This window comes from Augochlora pura, chromosome 7 (assembly GCF_028453695.1).
Source record: "Augochlora pura isolate Apur16 chromosome 7, APUR_v2.2.1, whole genome shotgun sequence".
NCBI classification, from domain to species: Eukaryota; Metazoa; Arthropoda; class Insecta; order Hymenoptera; family Halictidae; genus Augochlora; species Augochlora pura.
The window spans coordinates 22,315,494-22,342,010 of record NC_135778.1 but is presented as its reverse complement, the minus strand read 5'-3'; the positions used below and the strand labels follow the sequence as shown (position 1 = coordinate 22,342,010).

General features: G+C 36.4%; 2 protein-coding genes across 5 annotated transcripts in view; one reads left to right on the top strand and one right to left on the bottom strand.

Moving 5' to 3' along the window:
• The window catches only part of Sev (receptor protein-tyrosine kinase sevenless), a 48,396-nt gene that overhangs the window by 9,445 nt on the left and 12,434 nt on the right, over positions 1-26,517 (top strand). For 3 of the 4 annotated variants that reach the window (XM_078185114.1, XM_078185113.1, XM_078185116.1), the window contains exons 2-6: positions 5,567-5,626; positions 21,881-21,940; positions 22,050-22,140; positions 24,714-24,946; positions 25,954-26,193. In XM_078185114.1, the coding sequence (XP_078041240.1) occupies positions 5,567-5,626; positions 21,881-21,940; positions 22,050-22,140; positions 24,714-24,946; positions 25,954-26,193 (684 nt within the window). The remainder of the gene's footprint in view (positions 1-5,566; positions 5,627-21,880; positions 21,941-22,049; positions 22,141-24,713; positions 24,947-25,953; positions 26,194-26,517) is intronic. The other variant, XM_078185117.1, reaches the window with a different exon arrangement.
• On the bottom strand, positions 22,271-23,422 carry LOC144472679 (cAMP-dependent protein kinase catalytic subunit 1). Its single transcript, XM_078185978.1, has one exon. It carries the CDS (start codon positions 23,420-23,422, stop codon positions 22,271-22,273), a length of 1,152 nt encoding a protein of 383 aa, XP_078042104.1.

The following is a 26,517-nucleotide window of genomic DNA, read 5'->3' as shown; positions in this document are numbered from 1 at the left end:
AAGAATATATTGTAGAACAGTACGATCGTCGCGGGGGTAGTTTTTATACTTTTGTAACGATCGAATAAGAGGTTTCCTCGCATCTGTTTCATCCAGCGTTCGAGGAATTCCGTGCTTTAGAAATTGAAAAATCGGATGATTGACTGTAAGTATGTACATCGGTAAACGAGCGTCTGGCATCTGAGCGTGATAAAGCGCGGAAACCTTGAGAAGGGGTGACGATAAAAATCCGTTGTTGCTCGGCGTTGTGGTTGGAATTGGAGGGAAAGACACAGAGGCCGGTCATTAGACCCAATCATCAACGTCACAACGAGCAGCAAAGCGACGCGGCACGGCGCAACAGTTGGCGGACGCTGTCGAGCGTGGCGAAGACGTTGGACATGACGGAAGGACGTGCGGAAGGACGAGCAGGTACACATTAGACGATTACCGTGGATCGGATAAAACTGTTCTTCGCCGGGCGGCTGATTTCCGTCTTAGCAACGTTTAATAACATCCGAACTCCGTTTAGTGGGAACGGAAGCGCCGACCCAATGAAACGAAGTGACTGTCAGAAACCCCAACCGGCAAGGAATCTTTTTTCGGAAGTCGCTGAAAATTTTCGGGCCACTCCAATCTAGACATTTTTTTTCGTTCCACTAGGAAACCTCTTATTTTTTTGTATCGTATCCGTACAATAAGTAACGATAATATTCGAACAAGTTTTAAAATGCTGTAACCTTTGTTTTTCAAGTAACTATTTTAAACTCACGTCGTTTTAGACAGTAGATAGATTAATAGCATTTGATAATGTCAATATGTTACTATTTGTCGACTGAGATTATTAAGAAAATAATACAACTTTTAAGTTACGCATTTTTTTTAAAAGATGCTGGCAATTTGTATTTTGCATAAAAATCTGCAATCTAGTTATGAATTACAAACAATTAGTGTTAGGCGTAAATGGCATTCTTTTAAACTATTACTTATGTCTTAACCTCTCACCGCCGCGGCGCCATATAAGGAAACCTAACAATTGTACCGTACAATATTAAATAATACCTGTTTAATTCTTTATTAACGTATGTATTATATGCACATATGATACAATATATCGGTCATTAAGTGATTAAAATGAAATCTATAGATGCCAACATGAGGATGACAATCACCGATTGTCAACAGCTATAAAAACGATCTGCGTGGCTCTAGTAATCGCATCTCCTCTTCCCAAATTGTCTATTTTTGTTTATGAAATTTACGACATTTTGTAATTAACAAGTAACAGTATTAAGGACGTTATTTGGCGAGACTTCGCATTAAGGAAAGAGTTGTCTTGTCGCAGGAATGCTTGTTTCACGCGGTGTGTAAGACCATACGGTTTGATTAATCGGGTGCAAAGTTAAACGAGCATCGCGTTGAAAGCCCGAAGGCAAGAAACACGCAACGCGATGCTGCCACGGCGTAGACAGGAAAGAAAGAGCAAAAATTCATCGTAAAATTGATACATCCAGCCTGAGAGGCGATAATAGGGGAAACACTGCACCGTCTCTGCAGCTTCCCTTATCGGGGCACTCGTCATTCGCTCGTGGTCTCTGTTGTTCTCGAGAAAATCAAGAGTACCGTGCTTACGTATCCTCGTGTTAGTCTATAATTAGTTATTCCATTTACACACGTTTATGTTACACTATGTTGATCGCACGTCGATATGTCCGTATTGTTCTCAAACCATTGAATGTGTAAAATTTCATGTCATTTTAAATATTAATATTGTCTCGCATCTCGAGATTTTAAAGCGTTAACTTTTACGAAGTAGCGTTAGTGGATGATTAACTTTATATTTTTCGAATAAGAGGTTTAATAAGTTCGATTAAGTTAGGTTTAATTTTTCTTCAAAGTTAATTATGTTCGATAAGAAACCATAGTCGCAGCAATTGATCGCACCAATGTGCTCATTTTATTTTTTATACTATAACTTGGCAAAACGAAAAACCGGACGGAACAGAAATAATTGTAAACAAAATGAAGTTGGACAGGTGCCGAACAAAACATTAAATATATGTTTCATTCGAAGAAAAGTGTTGCTATTGTCGCAGGGTTGATTTACAACTCGTTTCTAGGAATGAGAAGCATCCATGTGATTTATTTACTGAACCTCTCGTAGATTGTATAAAATAATATGTACAGTCCTTGCACGTTATAGAAGACGCGTGTTCTAGCGAGATCCTCATCTTTTTTTGATACGAGACTCAACTGTCCGTAAAATAGAACAAAGCCGTCGTAAAGGATGACGAATATTTTTAAACTCAAAAGTATACGATTGCTTTTGCAAACAAGTGGTAAATTTATATTAACACATGTTTGTCCGCATGACGAAAATTCATAATTTCGTAAACAATCACTAATAGCCAAATGAAGAAAATTCATTCATTTGTATATTACAGAAAATAATTGATTCTTGTTCTTTTAATTCTAAATAAATTCAATTATAATTTTTACGAAACAGAGATAATTTTAACCAAAGATGGTATAATTAGCCATCGCTGAAAAATATATGATTTTTCGTAAGTCACGCTGCTTTTATATAGAATCTATCATATTTACAGATAGTGTGAAAAAAATGCCAGCATTTTGTGAATGGTGGTGCAAAAAGTTACCGGACGAATATATGTTAAAAAGAGAGAAATTAATTTCTACAGTCGACAAATCTGCCTCGTATTAGGAAAACAACACTGTGCCCGAAATCTATACTTTGTCGTCGATTTTATTCGCTGGTCGAGCCGTTGGAAAAAATGCGCTACGAACGGGGTAACGGTACGCGTAACACGCAAGGGGTCGCAGAAAATAAATTGAATCGCTTGCCAGCTTTAAAAGATAGTAAATTGTTTCGTCCGGTTCAATTGACACCCCTGGTGTACCTAGCCTGTCGCGAATGAATCGCCGAATACTTGCGCGGAGTCGTGGATTTCTGGCATCATTACGGGCAACGGTGTCGTTATAACGTTCGCACCTGTACGTTGCACGCTTCCGGTACACAGGTGTACGTCCGGCTTTTAGTGGGACCGTAGACAAATTGTTAAAAACGTGGAAATAGAAGAGGTAGGAAGCGGAGGCTTCGGTTGGAGTTACGCGGAGGGGCGCGGACAATTCGGTAACTATAGGGTGTGAAACCATGCGTACATGCATGGGAATTTCGGGGAGCAGCTAGTTCCTATGCACATCTAATTATCCTGAGGATCATGTTTATTCAAGGCTCCAACTTGAGCCACCTGTCCTTCATGAATTTAAATAAACTGGAAATTCGCGTATGACATTGTAAAATGTATCCGATAGTTGCATTGAAAATATTTCGCGCTGTGTTTATAATATACCAAGTTAATCCTGTCGCCGATCCTATTTAATCTTGTAAAAATAAAATTCGAATGTTATTCGCTTACTTGTAATTATTTATTTGTAATCAATTTAATGTTAAATTTAAATTGAAAGACATCGTTAAGTAGTTGTTGAACGTTTATGAAGATTAATTATTTTTAAACTCGAACAAAGCCAGCCGACTTTGATCTGCGAAAGGACTAACTTCATTTGGAAATGGATTAATTTAGTTTGCGAAATGGTGGAAATCATACAAAGGGTTACTTCGATTTCGAAACAGGTGAACATGTTTTTTGGAAACATTAATTTTAAATTCAAAATTTGTAGTGTGCACTGTGTGTCGAAACTCGCGGTACAAATAACGAGAGTAATGATGTTATGCAAAAAGTAATTCGACAACAGAGAATATTTCTTCACTTCCATGTATCGGAGAGCACGTGTTTAGTTAGGCATGGAGTAAAGGACAGGATGTTATTCATCTAGATATGAAAGTTTTACATATGCATGAAGCAACAAAGAGATTTTATTTCATATTTTCTCATCGAGATCTTTCTCATAGCTAGAAGTTAGCAAAAAGAACCCGTACTCAAGAAATACGCAAGGTTAATTTTATTCTACACTTAATGAAAAATAAATTTCGTTCTATAAGTTCGATGAAGTTTACTATGTTCAATATCTTCTATAGTTTATTCTATACATATTCTGTATCATATTTATTATATTCAATATCTCCTATAGTTTATTCTACATATATATTCTATATTATGTTTATTATGTTCAATACCTTCTATAGTGTATTCCATTCTGAATATATATTATATTCTGTAGAAAGATATATTCTACAGCTTTTAATTTATCGTTTACATCTGCATACGTTTATTCCAAAGCTAAACCTATCGATTGCAATTTGGATTATTTAAATGCCACCCCTCTTAACTTTCCTTTTCTGTTGCACCATCTTCAGCTATTTTGCCGCGTTCTGTGACCTCCTTCCAATACTGTTTATACCACCAGTATTTTTCTTACCAGATGTACAGTGAGTCACGAAAGTATTCGAACGCTATAAAATAAAAAGTTTGGAATATTAGATAAATATATGGAGATATTAAAGGATAATTTGGAGCAAAGTACGGAAAAACTAGGAATAGTAGATGATTTTCATTTTCAACAGGACAATGATTCTAAACATACCGCATATATTGTTAAACAGTGGATCATATATAACGTACCCCACATATTAGAAACACCTCCACAAAGTTTGGATATCAATCCCATTGAGCACTTATGGGCAGAAATTAGCAGACAACTAAGTAAATATAATATTAATTCCAAGGAACAAGATAGGAACAGAAATAACAGAAACTTTGGTTGACAGCATGCAACGACGTTTGCAGCCATAATAAGTGCTCATAGAGGACCGACAAAATATTAAAACTCTACATTTATGCAATAAATATATTACGAATTGAATGGTTCGAATATTTTTGTGGCGTCCGTTTAGCTGATGCTAGCAATAAATCTTTCATAAGTATTGTTTATGTTATCGAAGACGCTTGAAATTGAACATGTATAACCGTAATACTTGTATGTTATTACAGGAATAAAAATATTTTGTAATTGGTAATGGGTCTCACATTTTTTTTGCGTCAAACTTTTTATTTTAGAGCGTTCGAATACTTTCGTGGCTCACTGTAGGTTTTTAAATAGGTGGTAAATATTTTATTCGTTTCGCCTGAATTTCGTATACCTTCCACAATATTTTGTACACTTCTTTCCATCGTCGAATAATATTTCCTGCAACAATTAATTTGTTGACTGTGAAAATATCATGCTTTTTTTCCAATTAAATATATTCCAATTCTTATAATTATTGCTGTTGCTTTCCAAAATTCAACAATTTTTAAGATTGCGTTTCTCTTGGATGAGGCGTAAGTGTATGTACTGTGGCAGATGATAAACATATTCGATAAATAAATTATTTCGTAATTGTTAAATACAGAAATATCAGTAAAATGTTTCAATTCGAAATAGTTTTTAATTCATTCAATGAGAAAACGCTGGATGAATTTTTATATTTAACAGCTTCTCTCTCCGAAATTCCCGCATTTTGTTTCTATTCGTAGATTTGACTGTCTTTTACACTGGTTATTTTTAAATATTGTTATGTAGCAAAAACTTGAGAGTAATGCAGTTATCTTCACTGAATTGCTTTCAGAATCGAACGGACGACTCGATTTCAGAAGTGGGATGCGGTGTGCGATGCAAGATCGATCAGGTGAGCCACAATTTTAATTCTAACTTTTAATCGAAAGGTAGAGATATTTAAATCAACCTCAAAGCTGACAACTGTATAGCGCATATGATACAAACATTGTGCTCCTTATTAAAAATTAAAGGATTAAGGTTTTACATTTCTCTACCGTTCGCTATATGTATTCCACTTCCAAATATTACTGATTCTAATTTTAAAATTCATTGCAATTTACACAAATATAAAAAAACGAGTTGAATTCATAGGAGTATTTACATTACCCTGATTGTTTACAACTGTATACTTTAGTAATGATTTTTGCTAAAACAAAAATTGGTACCTTAGAATTTTTCATAAATTTTTATAGTAATAATAATCATAAACTGTATCAATTATTCATAGTAAAGGTCACCTCCTGTTTTCAAAATTTTATACCAAATATACTTTTCTGCATCTCGATAAAAAAGTATTATAATATAGACGGGTTAAAAGGGTTTTTAGTTTGTAAAACATTAGAGATCGCATTTAATTAATAATTAATCAAATAACTCACCAATAATAATGAAATACAATTGTACCTTTTTCTTATCAATACATCCGCCGTGTACTTTTATAATCGTATTTATATAATGGTATTATATATATTTTATAATGGTATTCTGTCAGTTAGTTTTTCCATTACTTTACTGTAAATCTTCCCATAAATGTTTTAAAAAAAAAATATTTTGATAAATATATTTTTAAAATTTCGTTCTTGCGTAAACTTTTATTTATTTAATGGATTTAAATACTTAAATTATCTAATTTGATGTTATCAAAGTAGATTACATACACATGCGTACACGATAGAATTTGACAATAATCAATTAATGATACTAATACACATTATAATTCGTAGTTTCTATAAAATTTGTAAGCATCTACATACTTTCGAACGGCAGTGTAGGCATAAGGTTGGACGGAGACTATACTTACAATTAGTTCATTCAGAACGAAAAAATACGAAAAGGACAACACCGAGACAGACCGACAAGTGGAAATACCCCCTTAAACGAGAATCTCTTGTCGGAGTGAAGAGCACTTCATCTAGTTTGGGAACGCTTGAACGTTCGGCGAGAAGGGACTTCCGGGCAAAGGATCGACTTTGCAGATGGCTTTGTCCGGGTTAGTGACTTAGGCATATTGGGACGAGGATAATTCTCGCGGCGCGGCTGGTCGCAGTGCAAATTCAAAGCAAGTTTGTCGGGGAGCATCGTCGAACGTTTATTAACGTACGCGAACGTCGGAGACGAAAATAAAGGGATGCCGGTCCCCTGGCACAATGAAAGTACTTCCGCTGCCGTCCCGGGGGCCCTGTCCGCTAGCTCGCTAGAGAGACGGTAAACGGCAAATAAAAACAAAGTCAGGTCCATCGTCTCCCTTTCTGTCACTCGCGTGCTCTCGCCCCGGTCCTCCCTGTCCCTTTCTCTCTTTCCCTCACTATTGGGGCGTACGTAGATACCCAATGAATGGATGCACATGTACACGTATTACGCGTACGAATGAAAGAATGGTCGAGCTCGTACGGCTTCGTGACTTTAAATTGGATCGCGTACAAGTGCGGCCTATGGCGGATGTCGCCAAATTGCCGTGCGACTCCGGATTCGCTCTCTCCGTTTACTCCTCTCTTTCCGCTCTCGCTGTCGCCCTCTCCGTCTCACTTTCGGCTCCGTTCCGGAAGTCCGGCTGAAAAACTGGGGAAATCAACCAGTTCACAGGCTCCCAACTGTTTCTGCGACTGCGTCCGCGAATCCTGTCGCCCCCCGGTTCTTCGTGCTGCAATATAAGAATCCTGGTTCATTGGCCAATCGTGAACGCGAGTCTATAAACGTGTGCAGAGATAATATGGAAGATGGTAAACATGCTGCGGACCTTCGTGGTTTTGGCGAAATGCCGATCGTAAATGGGAATCGTATAAATGTTTACTCTTCTTAGTAAAAATGTCTGTTTATCGAGAGAAAGATCCGGTGCAACTTGACCTAGTCTTTCAAAATTATCGCCTAACTACGGCAGAACCACCGTTGTATAAATTAATTAATCAAGGGACAACAGTGTTCACGTAAGAGAATCTTCATGTAATAGAACAACGAGCAGTTATCATTCAATTTAATTTCAGAGTTCCTTCACAGGTATGCTCTGATTAGGCGCTTCTTCGTCCTTGGTAATTTCTACAACCCCCTTGCCGTACTGTCTCCTTCATAGTTAACATTATTAGAAACTTTTTGGTTGGTTCAAATCACTTGTTAGAAAATTAAAGAAAATTTATATATATTATATACTTGTATATACTTATCTATTGATTAGAAGAAAGTAGAATTTTCTTCTGGTTTGAAAGAACGAAATAGCATTCGTACTTGAAGAGACAATTTTTGTTTCGCTTATGTCTTCATTTGCTCTCATTGCCTGCAAAATCGAATAACATTCATATTTGATAAATTCTACATTAATTAAGGTGTTAATACTTGAGAGAAATTCAATTAAAATCAACCTAATTCAGTTCGTTTATAGATAACTCGTGATATTGTGAATTATCGTGAATAAATTTCATTCTAAGTAAGTAAGTAGGTACGCGAGTTGTGTGTTTACATGTTCATTGTATTGGGCATTTACATAATGGAGGTTTTACTGTATTCAGCTCTTGGCGAATAATTTCAATTGGTAGTTACATAATCAGACATATTAAAGAGAATCACAAATCACAGATTTTATTTTCATTAAGAAATTTTATGATAATAAATGTAGCTAATAAACGAAATGAAACATATATATTATTGAGGCAAATTGATTAATTGTTGAGATTAAAATTATAAGACTTGTCTGAAATATAGAGGAATAATTTATAAGAAGGAAAAATGAAGTATTATTAAATGCTAGAATTGCTGGAAAAAATAAACTTGTTAGTAGTAGGACTATAATTTTTTAATTAAATTCTATAAATAGTATAAATATAATTATTTATTCATCAATCATTATTTAATATTTTTATTTATTTTATTATATTTTCAACAATATTTCTTAGATTATTCTTCAATAATATATTTATTCTATGAATTTTATTAGAAATTTCATCAATATCTTTTTCTATTATACTTGATTATAATTTAAAAAAAAAGTTAGAATTTTATTTTTTTTATTTCAAACCTAACATCAATATGCATCCTATTTAATTTCCTTATCTTTGATCATAATAATAATGAAATTGGAGCCAATTGTTATACATTATTAACATTTAGACTTTGATTAAAATTAGGTATATTCCCTCTAAAAACTATTGAATAAACTTAATAATAAAAAGTTTAAACTATAATATACTATTCCCATTATTAATTATTTCTAAGTTCATTCCTATAATTCTATTCATCCTACTTGTAGAAATTAATTATAAAATTATAATTCTTCTACTAACAAGTTTATTTTTTTCCAGCAATTTTAGCATTTAATAATACTTTATTTCTTCTCTTCTTATAAATTATTCCTCTATATTTCATACAAGTCTTGTAATTTTAATCTCAACAATTAATCAATTTGCCTCAATTATATATCTTTTATTTTATTGATTAGCTATATTTATTGTTATAAAATTTCTTAATGAAAATAAAATCTATAATAAAAAATCATAGTTGTGGAAAAGAATCTGTATTTTGCTGGATATTTTACAATAGCATTTGCTAGAGCGGTCAGGTTAAGTACCTTGTGACATTAATGTGGACGCTAACTTGATATCTTCTAACAGGATGGTTAAACTCGCGTGAAAATTGCTGTGCAAACTGCCAATTACTTGTAAATTGTTTGTCACATAAAAAAATGTCCCAGACAATGGTTGTACAGCATCAAGTGTAATAATTAGCCTTCACTATCTTCCTCGCTCATTCAATTACGATGGGGTTACTTTGAATTTCTTAAATGTAAAGCGTCACATTTGATCTTACGATTTGCAAATTGTGAGTAAAAATCGATCATAGTATATCAATTATAAGTATGTAAGTTCTTTTTATGATTGACTTTCTATATATTTAACAAAATTGATATTGAACCTGTAAACATCAATCTCGAGATATAAATTAATGACGTTCAAATTGCTATTCGTAACATTCTTGATTACGAAGAGGAAGCAACGGAGCAAGGTACTTTTACCACATTGTTGCTGACAATTATATTAGATTAAAAAAAAAAAAAACTGATAGCACTGTGACTTCAAATATAGTCGGTTATGTTTTATTCTATTGCTTAAATCACAGGATAGATTTGAGTAGAATAAGTAATTTTCATTTGAAAACTATCTCCTACCCTGTACAGTATGCGAATTGAACCCATAAAATAAAACATCGTCGAATATTTCAGGGTTTAATTTCCACTCTTAAAAGTGAGTTTTAGGCAAAAATAAAAGCATATACTCACATATGTATCAAGATCGTCCCTTTGTAAGATGTTTAGAATGAAAAGTGATAAATTTGAACTTTCTAGCTTTCGTTTCGTCAATTAAAATACTTCGACGTGCGATGACAGAGGTCCTTAATACGTTTGTAAAGGAATGAAGCCAGAAGACTTCGTCATTCATTTCCCGGCGTAAATTTCAGGGGAGCTTTTAATCAGGAAGCAACCCATTTGACAGGTTAAAAGCTAGTTAAACGTGGAAAGTAGACATTTAACAACAAATTCTCTCGAAAATTGTCGGATCGGCAGAGGAAGGCGATTAAGGCTGCGATTAGCAAAAAGTAGAGCATCTTCCTCTCAAATTGTGTCGTTCGCCGGCTTAACCGTTACCCGTGCGCGTTACTAGAACGTACGAACCGTGAAACGAGGCGAGGGAGGAAATCGTTTTAAGCGCAATTCACGCATCGGGGCTGACGGGTATTCGAGGCTTTTCATCGAGCACGCATCATCGCGGCACCGAACCGTGCGATATGCGCCCGACAATCGCGAGTGGAAGCAACTATACGACGCCCGCGTGCTTCGCCCGGAGAAAGGGCTCATCATCGATCACTTTTTTCGGAAGTACGCGGCAATTAAGTGAAATCGCAGGTCATTGTGTCCTTTTCGGAGCGTTAATTACTGGTTCGGTTTCCTACCCTGGAGACACGCGTTGCTGGATATCCTTCCGGCCACTGTAGGGATCCTTTCACCGTCTCGCATAACTATCTTATTTCCTTTTTGAAGATTTTTTTGCTTATTCTTTGGTTACTCTTAATTGTTTCTTTGTCTTTCGCGCAGCTGTAGAGAAATCTACAAGTCGAAATAAAACTTCTTTAACTCGAGCCGTTTATCACGAGCCAACCCATCGATTTGTTTTTTCGCATTCACGATAGCTAGAACTTTTTTGGTTGTTATAATTTCTTAAAAATAAACGGTTCGTATCTATCGTCTGTCTCCATTTATTTGAACGTTTGAGCCTAGAATTAACGCCCTTCTTAATTTGTTCGCAGACATGTTAGTAAATACTAAAACATTGAGGTTCCATTTATTCTCCTAACTTTTATTTTGAAAATAATAAATGATATCTTCATTATTAACATTGTATATTAGGCCGGCCGCAACTCTATTACAATGCTATTTACTTCGAAAAATAAATGTATGAATAGTTTGAATAGTTTGGGTTTCAAACGAAAAGAAGTCGTATTGTAAGTGAGAGTATACTTTATGTCATTATATATTGATAATTACTATAGAATGTAATATTAAATATTAATTTATTAAATTAAATTTCTATACTAACATAAAATTAAAGGACAAATTATGAATATTTATTAAAAATTATGGACAAATTGAAAGTTTTGTAAAAAGCAATAACGTAAAAAATTCTGGTAATTCTTTTAATGTAAGCTACGATCAAGTTTCAATCTTAAATAACTAAAAAAAATTATATAGCCTGACAAAAATTTGAAGGGCTCAATATGCATAATTTTTCACACGATATTGATTAATTTATTTCTTGAGTCTCAACAAAAGAAACGGAATAGGTACCAAAGACTATAAAAATAAATAAATACCTCGATTACATAGAACATCGAGTCATTAACTAACAAATAAAATCAGAACGGTGAGAATAATAAATATAAGACCGATACTCGGTTTTGAAATAGTTGTCCCAGTGTTCCAACGTAAAAGAGGAAAGATCGGGATCCATCACGGCAGTGTTTAATCGTATACGCGTTTATATTAATTTCCGTCATCATGATCTCATCCGTACATGCTCGTACCGCGGCTCTGCTTTTACCGTACTTCCGCTAATTTCACGACTCGATAGCGATGAACCGATGGAACCTGTGGAATTTCTTTTATACGAAATATCACGTGTCCTCACGGCCGTTAGGCAAGCATAACAGAAAAACATGCAACTGGGGTTATTCGATTTGCAGCACAGCGATTCGTTCGAGTATATAATGTCGCGAACAATATTTTAAGTGCACTGTGTAAACGGTAGCTCGCCGCAGGTTCCGGTGAAAGTATGCTCTGGCATGCTCCGTCTAGACTCTAGTCTAGAGTATGCTTCGAATCGTTGAGTGCATTTGTAAAGTGGCGGACCACCGGGTCCGAACTTATCTATGACAAATGCTGCTCTTGACATTGGCTAGCAGTTGCCCGTTTGCAGGCACGAGACGTTCAAGATACCATCCTTCGTTTACCAGTAAACAGAATTTATAATGCCGGGTACTTGAGGCACCCTTCCAAGCTCGAAAATTAATGAACACGGTCCAGAGCGACGGTCGCCCCTTCGAGACGCGCCATCATTCATGTCTTATGCTTGTCCCACAGCGTACCGTAATCAGTGAACGGGGTTAAAGCGAAATGAGGAGAGAACGGATAGATCATCATCCCGTGGTAGGATGAAGATCTACGATCTACGGGGAGCTGGGTTGAGCGAGGGCCTGGCTGGGATGTAATGTGTGTTGAGGTTTTAATGAGGAAGTGAGAAATTAGCGGGCGCAGTGTCGAGCCGTTCTGCTCCGGCCATTTTCCACCGTCTGATAGTTTCGTCAACCCCCATTGAAAGGTTCGATCGTTAAAATGAAGGAAAAAAAGGACGCGACCGTTTAATGAATCGTAACGACTGTACGAACAATTACCGATGGTCGATGGTCTTACGTTGAAATCGCAGCCATCAGAAAAAGAGAAGAGTTTCGAGGAACTAATTGAGAACGAGGATTCAGCTTGATACGGGTGAATTAATAAAATGTCCGGAGGAAAGTAATTAATGGAGACATTAAAAATTATCGTACACGCGTTAGAGTTGTTTAACTGTCGTTGTGTAACTGGTCGCGTGTACTGATAATATGCGCAAATTTTCACGTGTTTTTTCTTTCGTACCGATAATGTTCGAGATATTTTTAGAACGAGCACGCTTCGATTATATTTTCCTCGAGGTGAATAGTCCGATTTGTTGCATATTCGATTCGTTGGCACGATGCCTTGTTACGTCGCGACCGCGTAAATGCGTTTATAACGTTGTCACCAAGGCGCCGCGCCGCGCGTATATACAATACAGAGTATATAACACAGAGTTGTAAAACCGAACTGCCACCAAATGTTTATTAATAACTTTTATCTAGCACTGGAGGTTCCTTTCCTTCTAGACTTTTAGCTGACCTATCTGATACCCTCGAATACCACCGTACGCGCATGTACAGTCAGTCCCATAAGTATTCGTACCCTCATTGCTTATAAATTGAAATCAACGGATGCATGTAAAATTTTGCAATAAACTTTGTATTATCTTATTTAATATTTTTGGATGTGACGGAAGAGGAAAAGTTTCGAGAAAGCCTAATACAGAACTAGAATTAAAAAATGTACAACCAACTGTAAAGCACGGCGGAGGCTCCGCCGAAATTATAATATTACACAATCTACTACTCCATTTGTATTTAGAGTACATACGTATAAAGATTGTGTGTAATAACTCTGCAGAAGGGTTAATGAAGGATTAACCATTTGCAACGTATCAATTTGTAAGGCAGTAAGTATCGCTTCGAGTAAGATGTAAAATAGTATATAATATTGAAAATAATTACTGTATTCGAATGAAACATTTGACAACGAGAGTAGAATGAAAAGCGAAAGAAATACGGGAATAATTATAATTGAATTAATTCAGGTCTATTAACTGCAATACGTGATGATAAATGTAATCCATATATAAGATATTACACCCCAAAGTGATTTAATTCACGCGTTACGATTAAATATATTTAATATAATACAATGAAAACGATAAACATATAAACATGTTCCATTGACGACGAACGCAGCATTGTAGCATATACAATGTAACAACAATTATGCAACAACATTATAATATACTTTAACTTTAACAAGAGGGAAACATTATTCAATATTAAAATAAATGAAATAGAATTTGCCACGCGTTGGTATTGGAGCAGATTGTATAAAATAAAAATTGTTAATCTTAGATACACAATTATCAGCAGTCTTTTTTCTTTTTTCTTTTTTCTTTTATTTAAAATTTAACGAATTGAAGTTGAAACGACATCTGGATCATTAACGACGATTTTTTTGGTGGATGTTATTTAACCCGTTGCACTCGAGTGGTGACTCCAAGGCACCACTAAAATTATTCTATTTCTTTCCAAAATAATTTTTGCAACAATAAGGTATAAATTTAAAAAATTGTCAATTGGTAAAACTGGAGGAGTTTTAGGAGTTACACGAATAAATTTTGTTTGCATAAAAATTTATTTTGTTAAATAGAATGGAAATAGCACGAACCAGAAAAATTATTTTAAATTTACAGTTAAAATGGCTCTGAGTGCAAAGGGTTAAAAGGAATTGTAGAGGTATTCGTTTTTTTTTTGTTAATGAAATTGAAGAAACTCTCAATGTTCCTTGTGTTACAGAAGAATTTCTATAGTGATTTGGTAAAGATTTTCTCTAATTCCCTGATATTATTGTTATAGTTAAAGGGTAGATCAACAGTGTATGTTCAAGGGTTAGCGAAAGCTGACATGCCGCGATAAGGTAGAAGAATTTTCTTGAGGAGGATGTGGGTCATTTTCATATGGTCAATAAAGAATTTCTTTACAATTACTTGATTTATTTCTATTAGAAATAAGTTTCGTACTTGTTTGATATGCATTATCACTAGAGAGCGAGTTTTTATGTTAAATAAATGTGCAAAATATGCAAAAGTTTATGCAGAATAATGAAACCAATTATGTTATACAATGTACACATATTATCATTCATTTTTGGTTGCAATTTGTATTACAATATGTAACTATGATTTTTTCCATATTGTTAATGATAAGTTGAGAGCTTTCTCTCGAGAAAGATTAATTTATATGCCGAAAATGTCCTCGTCGAAATATCTGTATTTTTCAAATATCTTGCACCAATTTCATTTGCAAAATCTGCAAAATAAAAGCTATATTTTTAGATCCCATATACATATATACTTTATCACCATTTACATTTATGTTCCGTAATTTTATCTACTTTCTATAAAAATGTGCATTTGCATAAACATCTATTGTCCAATTATCAGTTTTTTAATATCTTCAATTTTTTAGTCACCTGGTAATTAATACAGAGAGATTTGTTCTGCGTCCTGAGATAGAAGAACATCCAAGTGCAAAAGTTAATACAGTTTTCGCAAATACCAATAAAAACAGATGTTATATAATTTTATACCGTCTCAAAATCTCGCGTGTAAACAAATCGTGCCTTTATTTCGCTGATTAAGAACGGCAGCTGCAGGTGCGCTACCAACCTCTCGAATCAAGATTTCCGTGCTTATTACTCTAAAATGTCGAGAGGAGGATCATTTATATGCGGCGACTCTCGAATGCAACGGAGTGTCGACCATCTCGGCAATTGGTAAATGGCTCTCTTGCCTCTCGCCATTCGTCGTTGAAATAGAGATTTTACTATGCGTGGCGGTAGCGCAATGGCCGCCACAAGGCCTCTTGCATCTCTCCGCTGAAAACTGCAACACGTCGATTAGCGACTTGTAAGGAAATTAACTCTAGTGTGAAAATACAAATGCAACGTCGAGATAGATACTTGAAGAGGAAGAACAAATTGCTACCAACGGCAAAGGAAATGCTCGAGTCCCAGAACCCGATACACGATCTTCCTAAAGTCCTTGAAGTCATGAAGCACGCTAAATCACTTTTGTGTGTTTACGTTTTGCGATGCCAGCGAACACGACTTTCTTTCAAGACGTCCTTAAGCACGGCTACCGGTTTCTTGTTTATCCGAGGGATGAACGGTCTCGTTACCACCGGAACCACTTTACCAGAAGGCCTTCGAAGGGCAAAACTTCCCCAAACCGGTGCTCACAAGAAATGTTACCGTGTCTTATTAATACTCGGGTAAAGTTTATGTTAAACCCTCGTTGCACCACGTCCGGATTTTTTTCGGAACCAGAGCACGAGATCTGCCTTTGACGTATTAACCCTTTGCACTCGAATGGTGACTCTGAGGCACCATTAACATTATTCTACTACGTTCCAAAATCATTTTTATAACAATAAAGTTTAGATTTAAAACATCGTTGAAAAGTAAAACTGTTGCTGTGAGTCGCAATAATAAATTTCGCACGCATAAAAGTGCACTTTATCGCATAGAATATAAATACTGTGAGCCAGGAGAATTATTTCACATTTACAGTTAAAATGGCTTCGAGTGCAAAGGGTTAACACTCGATGTCGTCTGCCGTTCGTTTATGTTAGAGCAACTACGACAAATACAGAAACAAATATAGAAATTGAAATTACTATGTGAAAAAGTACGGTAAGGAAATTGGAATAATAATACTAAGAATAATAATGATGATAATGACAACAAAATTTTAATTCGAAATGTTTATTTACATACGGACCGAGCGTGGGTCTAACCAATGGTACAGCGAGGGTTAAACGAATTTGAATTTTTTTTTTCTAGCGATTATCAATTACATTCATGTAGTTGTTCAAATGTGTAGTTATCTATCCACTGTTCCCCGTCCAATTCGATCTACATACATTCTTGCTAAATATGTATAAGGACTTTTCCAAAGAATTGTAGAAAAATAGAACACTACACATATATTCATTTAAAACTTAGAAAATATTCATCCGGTAATGTTCTGCACCGTCATTCACAAGATACTGACATTTTTCTATACTATCTGTAAAAATGATATGGTATATATGAAAACAACGTAACTTGTTAAAAATCATATATTTTCCAGTGAAATTTTGGAAAATAAGTGAAAAGATCAAGAATCAATTATTTTCTGCAATATACGAATGACGAATTTTCGCTATTTGGCTATTGGTAATTGTTTCCGAAACGACGAATTTTTGTCATATGGACGAATATATGCTAAAAATAAATCAATAACATTTGTTTGAATTTGATTTATAATTACTGGGCTGCAGATCTTCGTGCAAAATCAAAATTATGTGTGATCGATTAAAAGAAGAAAATTATGTAGGAATTAGAAGATACGGTGATCTAATAAAAATTTATTTCTTCCCTCAATGATTTTAATAAGTTGAGAGTAAAAGGTCAATATTAGGACATTCTTCCACTGTTCTCGCTCGAAACATTAAAATAATCAAAATATTATAATTAATAATAATAATATTATATCGGATATTATTGAAATATTTTTTGAAATAGAAATTTTTTATTGTTAGATGGCTTCGAAATAAAATTTCAAATAACATTATTTTGATATTCCAAATAATGTCATTTCAAATATACCCTATAATATAAAATATATAGATATAAAGATATAAATATATAATTATAATATAAATGTAAAAAATCCAAGCTGGCGACTTAAATTATTTCAGGAAGATAGATATGTTACTCGCAGCTATTTAAATTATTTAAAGAAGAAACAAATGTGTATTTGACATCAGTTTCTTATGATTGATATAAACAAATTTGATTTGGCATCAAAGTTTCCCACATTGGAAACTATTAAACTAAATTCGTATTTACTTTCGACGTCTTTAACCCTTTGCGACTGAAGCGGCTCCTAGGCACCGCTAAAAATCATCCTATCATCATCCTATGTTTCAAAATAATTTTTTTCAAATTTACTTATGTTTAAAAAATTGTTACTAGCTGTTAGCCGTTGCGCGAGTCACAAAATTCAACTCCAGAATGTATTATATAATATGCTCTAAGTTATGCAAAGGCTAAAAAACAAAATTTTGGAAGGAGTAAAATCAATATATTTTTGTTATTAGTTAATCAATTTTGTTATAATTTGGTATAAATAAACTTTATACATGTGTTCATTCATAATAAAAAGTTAATTGCAACATCTTATATGCGTCCCTTGATTTCAACAGATTTCTTTTATAAGCAACGAGGGTACGAATACTTATGGGACTGACTGTAAATTGGAAACGCTGTAAGTCTGAGCAAATATTTTCGATTTCAAGTTGTTACGGCTTCGACTACAAAGGGTTAATTAACCGCATTACTGGTGCTACGTGTTGCGAGCACAGAATGTGATCTGATCGAGAACGAAAGCACAACATTGTGTCCGCGTTCCCGACCGAATCGTTTCCTTCATACTATGCCGTGTTCTGGCTTGTTGTCGCCGACAAATGCCCACATCCTCTCGTGCAGAAAGTTAATGCGTTAAACTTCAGTTCGCAAATCCATGCTCGGCACGAACCGACCGCGGCCGTCTTATGAACGTGGGCGTTACTTGAGGCACGTGCCACATGTTCTTGTCCGTCTTCCGAGCATAGCTTCGCCTCACAGACGTTCCAGTTACTTCAATGCCAAAACGATGCGGCGTACGTCCTTTCGTATCGCCATTCGTTACTGATGCCGCAATTGATTCACCCGATTCGCCATTCTGCACTACCTATTGTTAAGACTCAATGAAGTACCGATCCCAGGCGAGCGCACCATTCAAAAAGTTTTGATACGGTCAGGTATTTCCCTATAACATTTTGCAGAAAAATAAAATACTTCCATAACCAAAATTTGTTGGTACTTTGTTATCGAAGAGGTATTTAACCCTTTCCACTCGAAGCCATTTTAACTGTAAATCTGAAATAATTTTTCTGTTGTACAGTATTTCCATTTTAAGCGACCAAGTGTATTTTATATATATATATATATCAAATTAACTCTTGTGATTCATACCAACAGTTTCATGTCCAACAATTTTGCTAAAATTGAACTTTGTTGCTATAAACATTATTTTAGAGGATGACGGAATAATTTAAGTGGTGCCTCAGTGTCAACAATCGAGTGCAAAGTGTTAACTCTTTTAGCACGATTGTCGGAATATTAACGACATCAGAACCGTATATCTTATTCGGGAAGTTGCGTTTGATTTGTTTGTACGCAGAAGATCGGGATATATTGTTCAATTTTCCCATTATGTAGTTCTCCGATATGTGAGCCTATTCCGCGAGGAAAATATTTTATATAGCGATTGGAATAATTATAGACTCGAATTCATTTTTACATTCAATATCGTGTAGTTGTCATTCTTTGTAACGATTGCGGTAAACGAAGTAACGCAGTTGATAAATAATCTAGAAAAATACTTTCAAAGAATGGAAATGTTTATTTTATGACACCAGAAATGATGACTAACACTTTGAATCGATTTTGCAACTATAAATAGCACGAAACAATGTAGACAACATTGAGTGCAGATTTTTCAAAACTCATAATTTTCTAAATAAATACGTTGGATCAGAAACTAAAAATTGCAGACGAAGTTTATCCGATTCGTGGTAAATCTTTTGAGAAATTGTATCAACACGAATACTATTTCTCATTTATAATAGTTTCTAACATTAAATTATTGTTGTTGTTTAAGGAGTTTTCTTCATAAAATAAATTATATAAAATAATAAATAAATTTTTTAAATAGTTTTTAAACAGTAATATATGTTTTAGTTTTCAATCGCATAAATTGATTTCCGAAATGGTTTTCAAATAATAATATATTACTTATGACACAATAGAAATAATCAATTTATCTCCTGAAAAGATTTCATTTTTTAGAATTTTAGAACTGATTAGAAGACTTTTATATTTTTTTGTAAACTGATATAATCTGTGTACAAACTATTTAGGTTCAAGAAAACTATTCATTTCTAGATTCACATGATTACGAATTAGGACAGATGCTATACGTCATGCTAACAAAGTTCTAAAGCTGCGTAACCATCTTTTTCGTATCCTCTTATCGTATACATATTATCATTCTATACGTATAAGCAGACAAGCGTTGCGTTATGACACGTGTTACGTACGGAGACTTTCTCACGACGTTTTTCTTTTCTTCTTGAAGACATATGCTAGATAACGTCGGCGGTGAACGCAGTGCTTTCATTGAAAAATAGAATATCTAATTCGCCGTATAAGCGTGCATTCAATAAGGGTCACACGTCTCCGATTCTGGGTATCATCCACGGCATGATCTGGGTCACGTAGGCGCGGTCCCCACTACCGAATTTTCTAGTTTAGCATCATATAAAAGGGCTGAGATTTTTCTACTCAGCGGGCAGTTTCAAGTCAAATCGCGACGCGAGACGTAGCAAGATCGAGCCAAGTTCTCCTTCGAGCAATAGTTAACCCCCGCCGACTTGGTGCGAAAACCAGGAAGCGTGTCTTAGGACCATCGCGAATCATACACTACACTTACGCACTTGTAACAGACTGAAGTTGTTAGATTATATTAGTTTACTTTCAATTCAGTGTACAAGTTATTTTAATCCATCTCCCAGTTCGAGTCAGTTGTTGGTAACGATCTCACAAAGATACACCTTCACCGCTCGAGGTGTATCTACTAATAATTCTTTGAAGTTACGAGGCCAAATTAGAGTCAAACCAAAACCCTATTACCCTACTGAGGTGGCGACCCGGTGTTGAAAGAGACATCGGCCAGTCCACGAAACCAACTTCCTATCTAAGGTGGCGACCTGGTGGTGAAAGAGACATCGGCCAGTCCACGCAATTTCCTCCTAAGGCGGCGACCCGTTGATGAAAGAGGCAACGGCCAGTCCGTGAACAAAACCTATCCTATCTAAGGTGGCGACCCGTTGATGAAAGAGGCAACGGCCAGTCCACGATTTCCTTTCTAAGGTGGCGACCCGGTGATGAAAGAGGCACCGGCCAGTCCACGAACCCTTCTACCTTTACACCAGGTGGCGACCCGTTGGTGAAAGAGACAACGGCCAGTCCACGCAATCTCCTACCTTTTACACCTAGACGGCGACCCGTTGATGAAAGAGGCAACGGCCAGTCCGTGAAACATCCCTACACCTAAGGTGGCGACCCGTTGATGAAAGAGGCAACGGCCAGTCCACGAACCTCCTACTGAGGCGGCGACCCGTTGATGAAAGAGGCAACGGCCAGTCCGCGAACCCTATCCTACTAAGGTGGCGACCCGGTGGTGAAAGAGACACCGGCCAGTCCACGAAATCCTCCCAAATTTCCGCACGACTCATTTACCTCCGGCCACGTGTGCAGTGGCCCTCGGCTCGTAACACACGCAAAGTCGAATTAACATCGATACGATGCGAGGAAACGAAACAAATGAACAAGTCATCGTCAGGCGGCGAACAGGTTAACGTGATTGTATAACTATTCAATAAACAGATAAACAGACGAGTGTCTTTTTATTGTTTAATAACTTAGTAATTAACACTTTATTGTTTAATGTCTTCTTATTGTCTCTGTGGAAAATTACATTGCCTCTCAAGAAGATTATCAGCAATTATCCTAAAAAGAAATATCCATGAAAATCATTTGCTTTTATAATTGTAAACTCCCTTTTAATCACTTGAACTGTACTATTCTCTACCGATATATTTTTCAAAAATTTTATTTACGTGCGTAAGTTAATTTAAGTTTAGTCTATCGAACACTCTCACGAAGTGAAATATATTTTTATGGTTACTACTTTCACGGTTAGTAAATAACAAAAATAATGTTTTACTGTCTCCCTAAAAAACGCTGGTCACCCCACAGTCTTGCCACATATACAATTTCCAGTGTATCCGTGGGAAATCGTCAGCCAATCAGAATAAAGTAATTTACCTATCCGAATCCACGACTGCATAAGAAACTGCAATCCGAAACACGTACACGTGTTCAGGTATTACCGCACACAAAATAAACAGCAACGTTGAAATACATTTTTGTGTACTGTGTTTCTGAAAAAAAATATATGTATCCGAAATGATATTAAAAAAAAAGAAAAAAAAAGGAACCGTTGGAAATAATTGTTATTTTTGTCGGTTTCAGTGTACCAAAGGCTGCGAAGAATGGCAACGAGCCCTCGAAACGAGTTGTCAAGCTGTTTGCGTTAGTACAATATATATTATTATTATTAAATAATCACACCGTTCACCAGCACTGAATGGTTTATTCTATATTATAATTCTACGATTAATATAACATCAACTTGTTACAGAACGGAACACAAGAGTTACTGCCGCCCAAGGAACTGTACTGTGTCCTGGGTTGTCACGACGCGTTGAATCGTTATTTTCAACAATTGAAAGGTAAATACAACGTTATCCCCTAAGCGTTGTACAGTGTAACAAAGAGCAGGCGCCATTTGGAACATCCAGTTTCCGGGAGAACTCTTCAGAATGTAATGACCGTGATATCTCTGGTTTGCCAAAGCCTCGACTAAAAGTTCGCGAAGTCTTTGGTGAAACGATCGACGTTATCAATAGTCAGAGGCTCCTCGACGTACTCGTCGAAGTTGCTCGTGTCTTCAGGACTGGGACACGTGGGTATGAAGCTCGGTTGGATCTTTTGATGGTAGATCATGTTCCAGTCGGTCGATTGGAACCATCTGTGACCCTTGATGTCCAGGGTGCCGTTCTTCAGGTTTCCATACCGTCTGGTCAGATCCACCTGAAGTATATTCTTCAAGATGTCTCGCAGTTCCTCGCCGAAGTGTTGCGCGTACTTGTACTTTCCCGAGATGATTTTCTCGTAGATTTTCATCGGTTCGCCGGAATAAAACGGCGGGTAGCCAGCATTCATTTCATAGATGAGAACGCCGAAGCTCCACCAGTCGACGGACTTACCGTAACCCTTCGAGAGAATCACTTCCGGCGCTAGGTACTCGGGTGTGCCGCACAGCGTCCATGTTCTTCCATCGATCATCTTGCAGAATCCGAAATCGGTCATTCTAATATAACCAGAACTGTGAATCAAGATATTCTCCGGCTTCAAGTCTCGGTACACGAGACTGCAATGATGCAGGTACTCCAGCGCGAGTAGTACCTGTGCCGCGTAGAACCGCGCCAATGCCTCGTCGAACTTCCCCATTCGTCTCAGGTGCGTGAACATCTCGCCCCCGTTTATGTACGGCAGCACCAGGTAGACGTACGAGTTATCCTTGAAGCAGTACTCCATGTAGACGACGAAAGGGAAACGCACGCACTGCAGTATCCTCTTCTCGTTGTAGGTGTGATTGACTTGCTTCATCTTGACGACCTTGGATTTGTCTAGCACCTTCATCGCGTAGTAAACGGACGTTGGCTTGTATTTAACGAGGAGAACACGGCCGAACGCGCCGGTCCCGATCGTCCGAAACCGTTCGAAGTCTTTCAGGGTGCAATTGTCACTTTTGTTAACCTTCCATCTCTCGATGAACGCGGCCTTCAACTCGTCCAGTATGCTCTGGTACTCTTGAAATGCCCGCATGCGTTCCGGATTCATAACGGCACGCTTATCGTGCGTACGAGATGTTCTCTTCTTCTTCGGTTCGTCTTTCGCTTTCTTCGTGGGTTTACTTTTCGTCTGTTGTGTCTTTGTTGCTTGCTTCATTTAACTAGCGACTCGACGAGTCGACGGTACCTCTTCATCGGCGAGAAACGATGCATTTACGGTGTATCGATATTATTACGATTCAGCGTAACCTTCCATACGATTCACGACTTTCTCTTGTCGCTTTCGCGACGCAAGCATAAACAGATGCGAATAAACATAACCCAAACCGTTGTCCGCGATCTTTACCGTTGTTCGCGTGCAGCTTTGGATGTTCGGGATTGGCTCGGGCAATTCTACATTTCTGATTACGTTCGAAGCAGAGTGCGACGAGTAATTCGAATTTATTTAACGCATTAAATTGTAGTTGGTTGAAAATAATGTAATGTAACGATATCTTTAAATTCTTTTCAAAGACTTCTTTTCTGTTTCGTGAAAAGTTTGAAGCTTTCATAAATTCCATCTATAATGCCAATTGATGCTACCAGCAATTTATTATTATCATTCTTTATTAACGGGCTAGTAAGACCCTTTTGTGTTACATAGAGGTTCTATACACACATAGTTCGGAATACATTTAAATAATATAAATTAAAAATTATAATATAAGACTGTTTCATGAAGTAATTACAGAGGGTGTGTTTTAATGGCTAGAGTTGCTGCATTTGTAAATTGGCTCAATGAATTGCCAAAGAAGTCGATTTTTGTATTAAGTTTATTTGCTGTTCTTAATGCTCTGGTTATACAATTCTGAGATCCCAAATTGGTTTTCAAGTAATCTACGTGAAATAATTCTTTTGACCGTATTGCTTTAGCAGGAACCTTCAGTTTCATTAGTTCTAGAATGGATGGACAATCGATTATTTGTTTAATAATTTTAAAAATGAAAAGAATGTCTACCAAAGTTCTTCTTTGTTTGAGTGTACTCACGTTTATGGTATTAAGGATAGGTTCATAATGGTGTGAATAATAAGGTATGGGTGTTCCAATTTTAAATGAAGCTTTGAATCTTGAAGCGTTATACTTTATTAGCTATGTTAAACGTTTAAACTGTTGAATCGCGTGCAATGTGGTAACGATTATATGCCTATCTGGCACCCTATTATACAATGATATACCTGACAGAAAGTGCGTATGTATGTATGTATTTGTTTTAGTTTCGGCCTTCTGGGCTTAGAAGACTAACTTGGTTTACATTCGCACTCGTACCATACAACTAATTTCTCTGCGCCTCGGCTAATCAATAAGCACAGCTTTGTATTGACCTATTTAATCTTTTCACAAATGTATAACAGGCGCAGTCTAATGACGACATTATTTGTACGACTCTAACGACCATGTGAACTGTTAGCGGAAATAGGCATTCCACCGGCGCCAGCGCTGGTTGCGGACTCCTTGACTGCGACCTCCCTGCGACTCGAATGGAAAGGAATAGACATCGAAAGACGCGGCGGAGGCATCTCGTACTTGGTGCAATGGAGATACGAGGAGCTGGCCGAGACATGGCAATATTGTAGGAACCAATCGTGGGGCGAAGACGATCAGATTCTGGTGGAGAACTTGCAACCATACACGAAATACAGAGTAAGTTCGCCGACGCTCTTTAGACCGTAACTGTTACAGTCAATATAAAGACAGCCGTTACGTAATAATTATTACTTTCATTCAAATATCATTCGATAAGAATTTTTATTTTGCCTTGTATTATATATAATCATTATTGGCGAGGAATTTGTTTAGATAAGTCGTAGGGGTTAATAGAAAAAAAAGCTATTCTTGTCGTTTGTAACAGTTGTCGGGGTAGGAAATTCTGTTTTGATCAATCCTAATAGTTATGAATGAAAGAAAATCAATATATATATATATAAATAATACATAAATAATAGATAAACCTGCCAGTATTTATTATAGGGTTCAGAAGAGATTTGTATAGAACGAGTACATTAGAAATATACTAATTGAAATTTTGTCGTTAAGTAAATTTCGATGAAATTCGTATATTAAATTTGATGTAACACTGGTTTTGCATTCCGAGTTCACCCTTCATTACCTTATTTGAAAGCAAACTAAAATCTAACATAAAAATATTCCTAATTAGAAATCTTATCTTATTCGTGTAACAGTGGAGATAACGTTCATATCTATTAGTAAACATAGTCTCATTTATAATGTTTCTCCTACTACTATTAATGGTCATTGCGCGTATAAATGCATATTCAAATAATAATTATGACAATTTATGGAAATAATAGTTGGAACAGAATGAGTAGTCATCATCTAATGGAAACTCAAAGTACGTAGGATCAATCGAAACATGTTTTTGGATAAGATTAAAAGTTTGGAATATCAACTTCAATTAGGTTCGTCGTTGGAGAATATGGCGATAAAAATGATGAAATATGCCTTTTTTGACCACCTAAATCGCACGCTTCCGGGGCCATATGTGAAGAAAGGTGAATATGATCTGCGAGGGGATGAATTTGTAGTGCAAGACCTGTAGTTTCGACAATTTCATTATCCGAAGAACACTGTACAATGAAAGTGTTCAGCAAGCAATAAGTCTGACCCATGCTCCCGGTATTATTTTGCAGTTTCGCGTAGCATTACTGTTGAAGTCGTCGCAACACAATCCCGAGCCGATCGTCTCCGCTGCGAGCGTTGTGATACGAACGCTGGCAGCCGGTTTCCCGACCTCAGCACCGGTAATTGTAAGAGCGGCGGTCGTAGACAGCTGCCGCGTCTCTGTGTCTTGGGAACCGGGCCCTTTTCCGAATGGGCCACTTTTGTCTTATGTCCTGCGTCTGCAAGGGGCTGACCACTCCCAGCTTAAGGTACACGCCACGCCAGAACTTGACGTACCAAGTGACATAATACTATCCTTGTGTTCCGAGTCGCATTATTCTTAAGCCGCAACGTTTCGACGTCTCGATTCTATTCTGTCTAAGCTAATCGTCACTCGCAATGTTTCTCAACACGTTCGTCGAAATTCAGACGTTCGTCTTTTCCTGTTCTTCTTCAACTTCTGTAGCAAGTAGCGCTATAAAACACCAACTGGTTCTGCAAGGTTGCTTTTCTTCCTCAAAAGGGATGACTCGATGGGGGAAACTCGAAAATCGAAGCATGACGGGAAATTGATGCTCTCTTTGCTTGCGCGT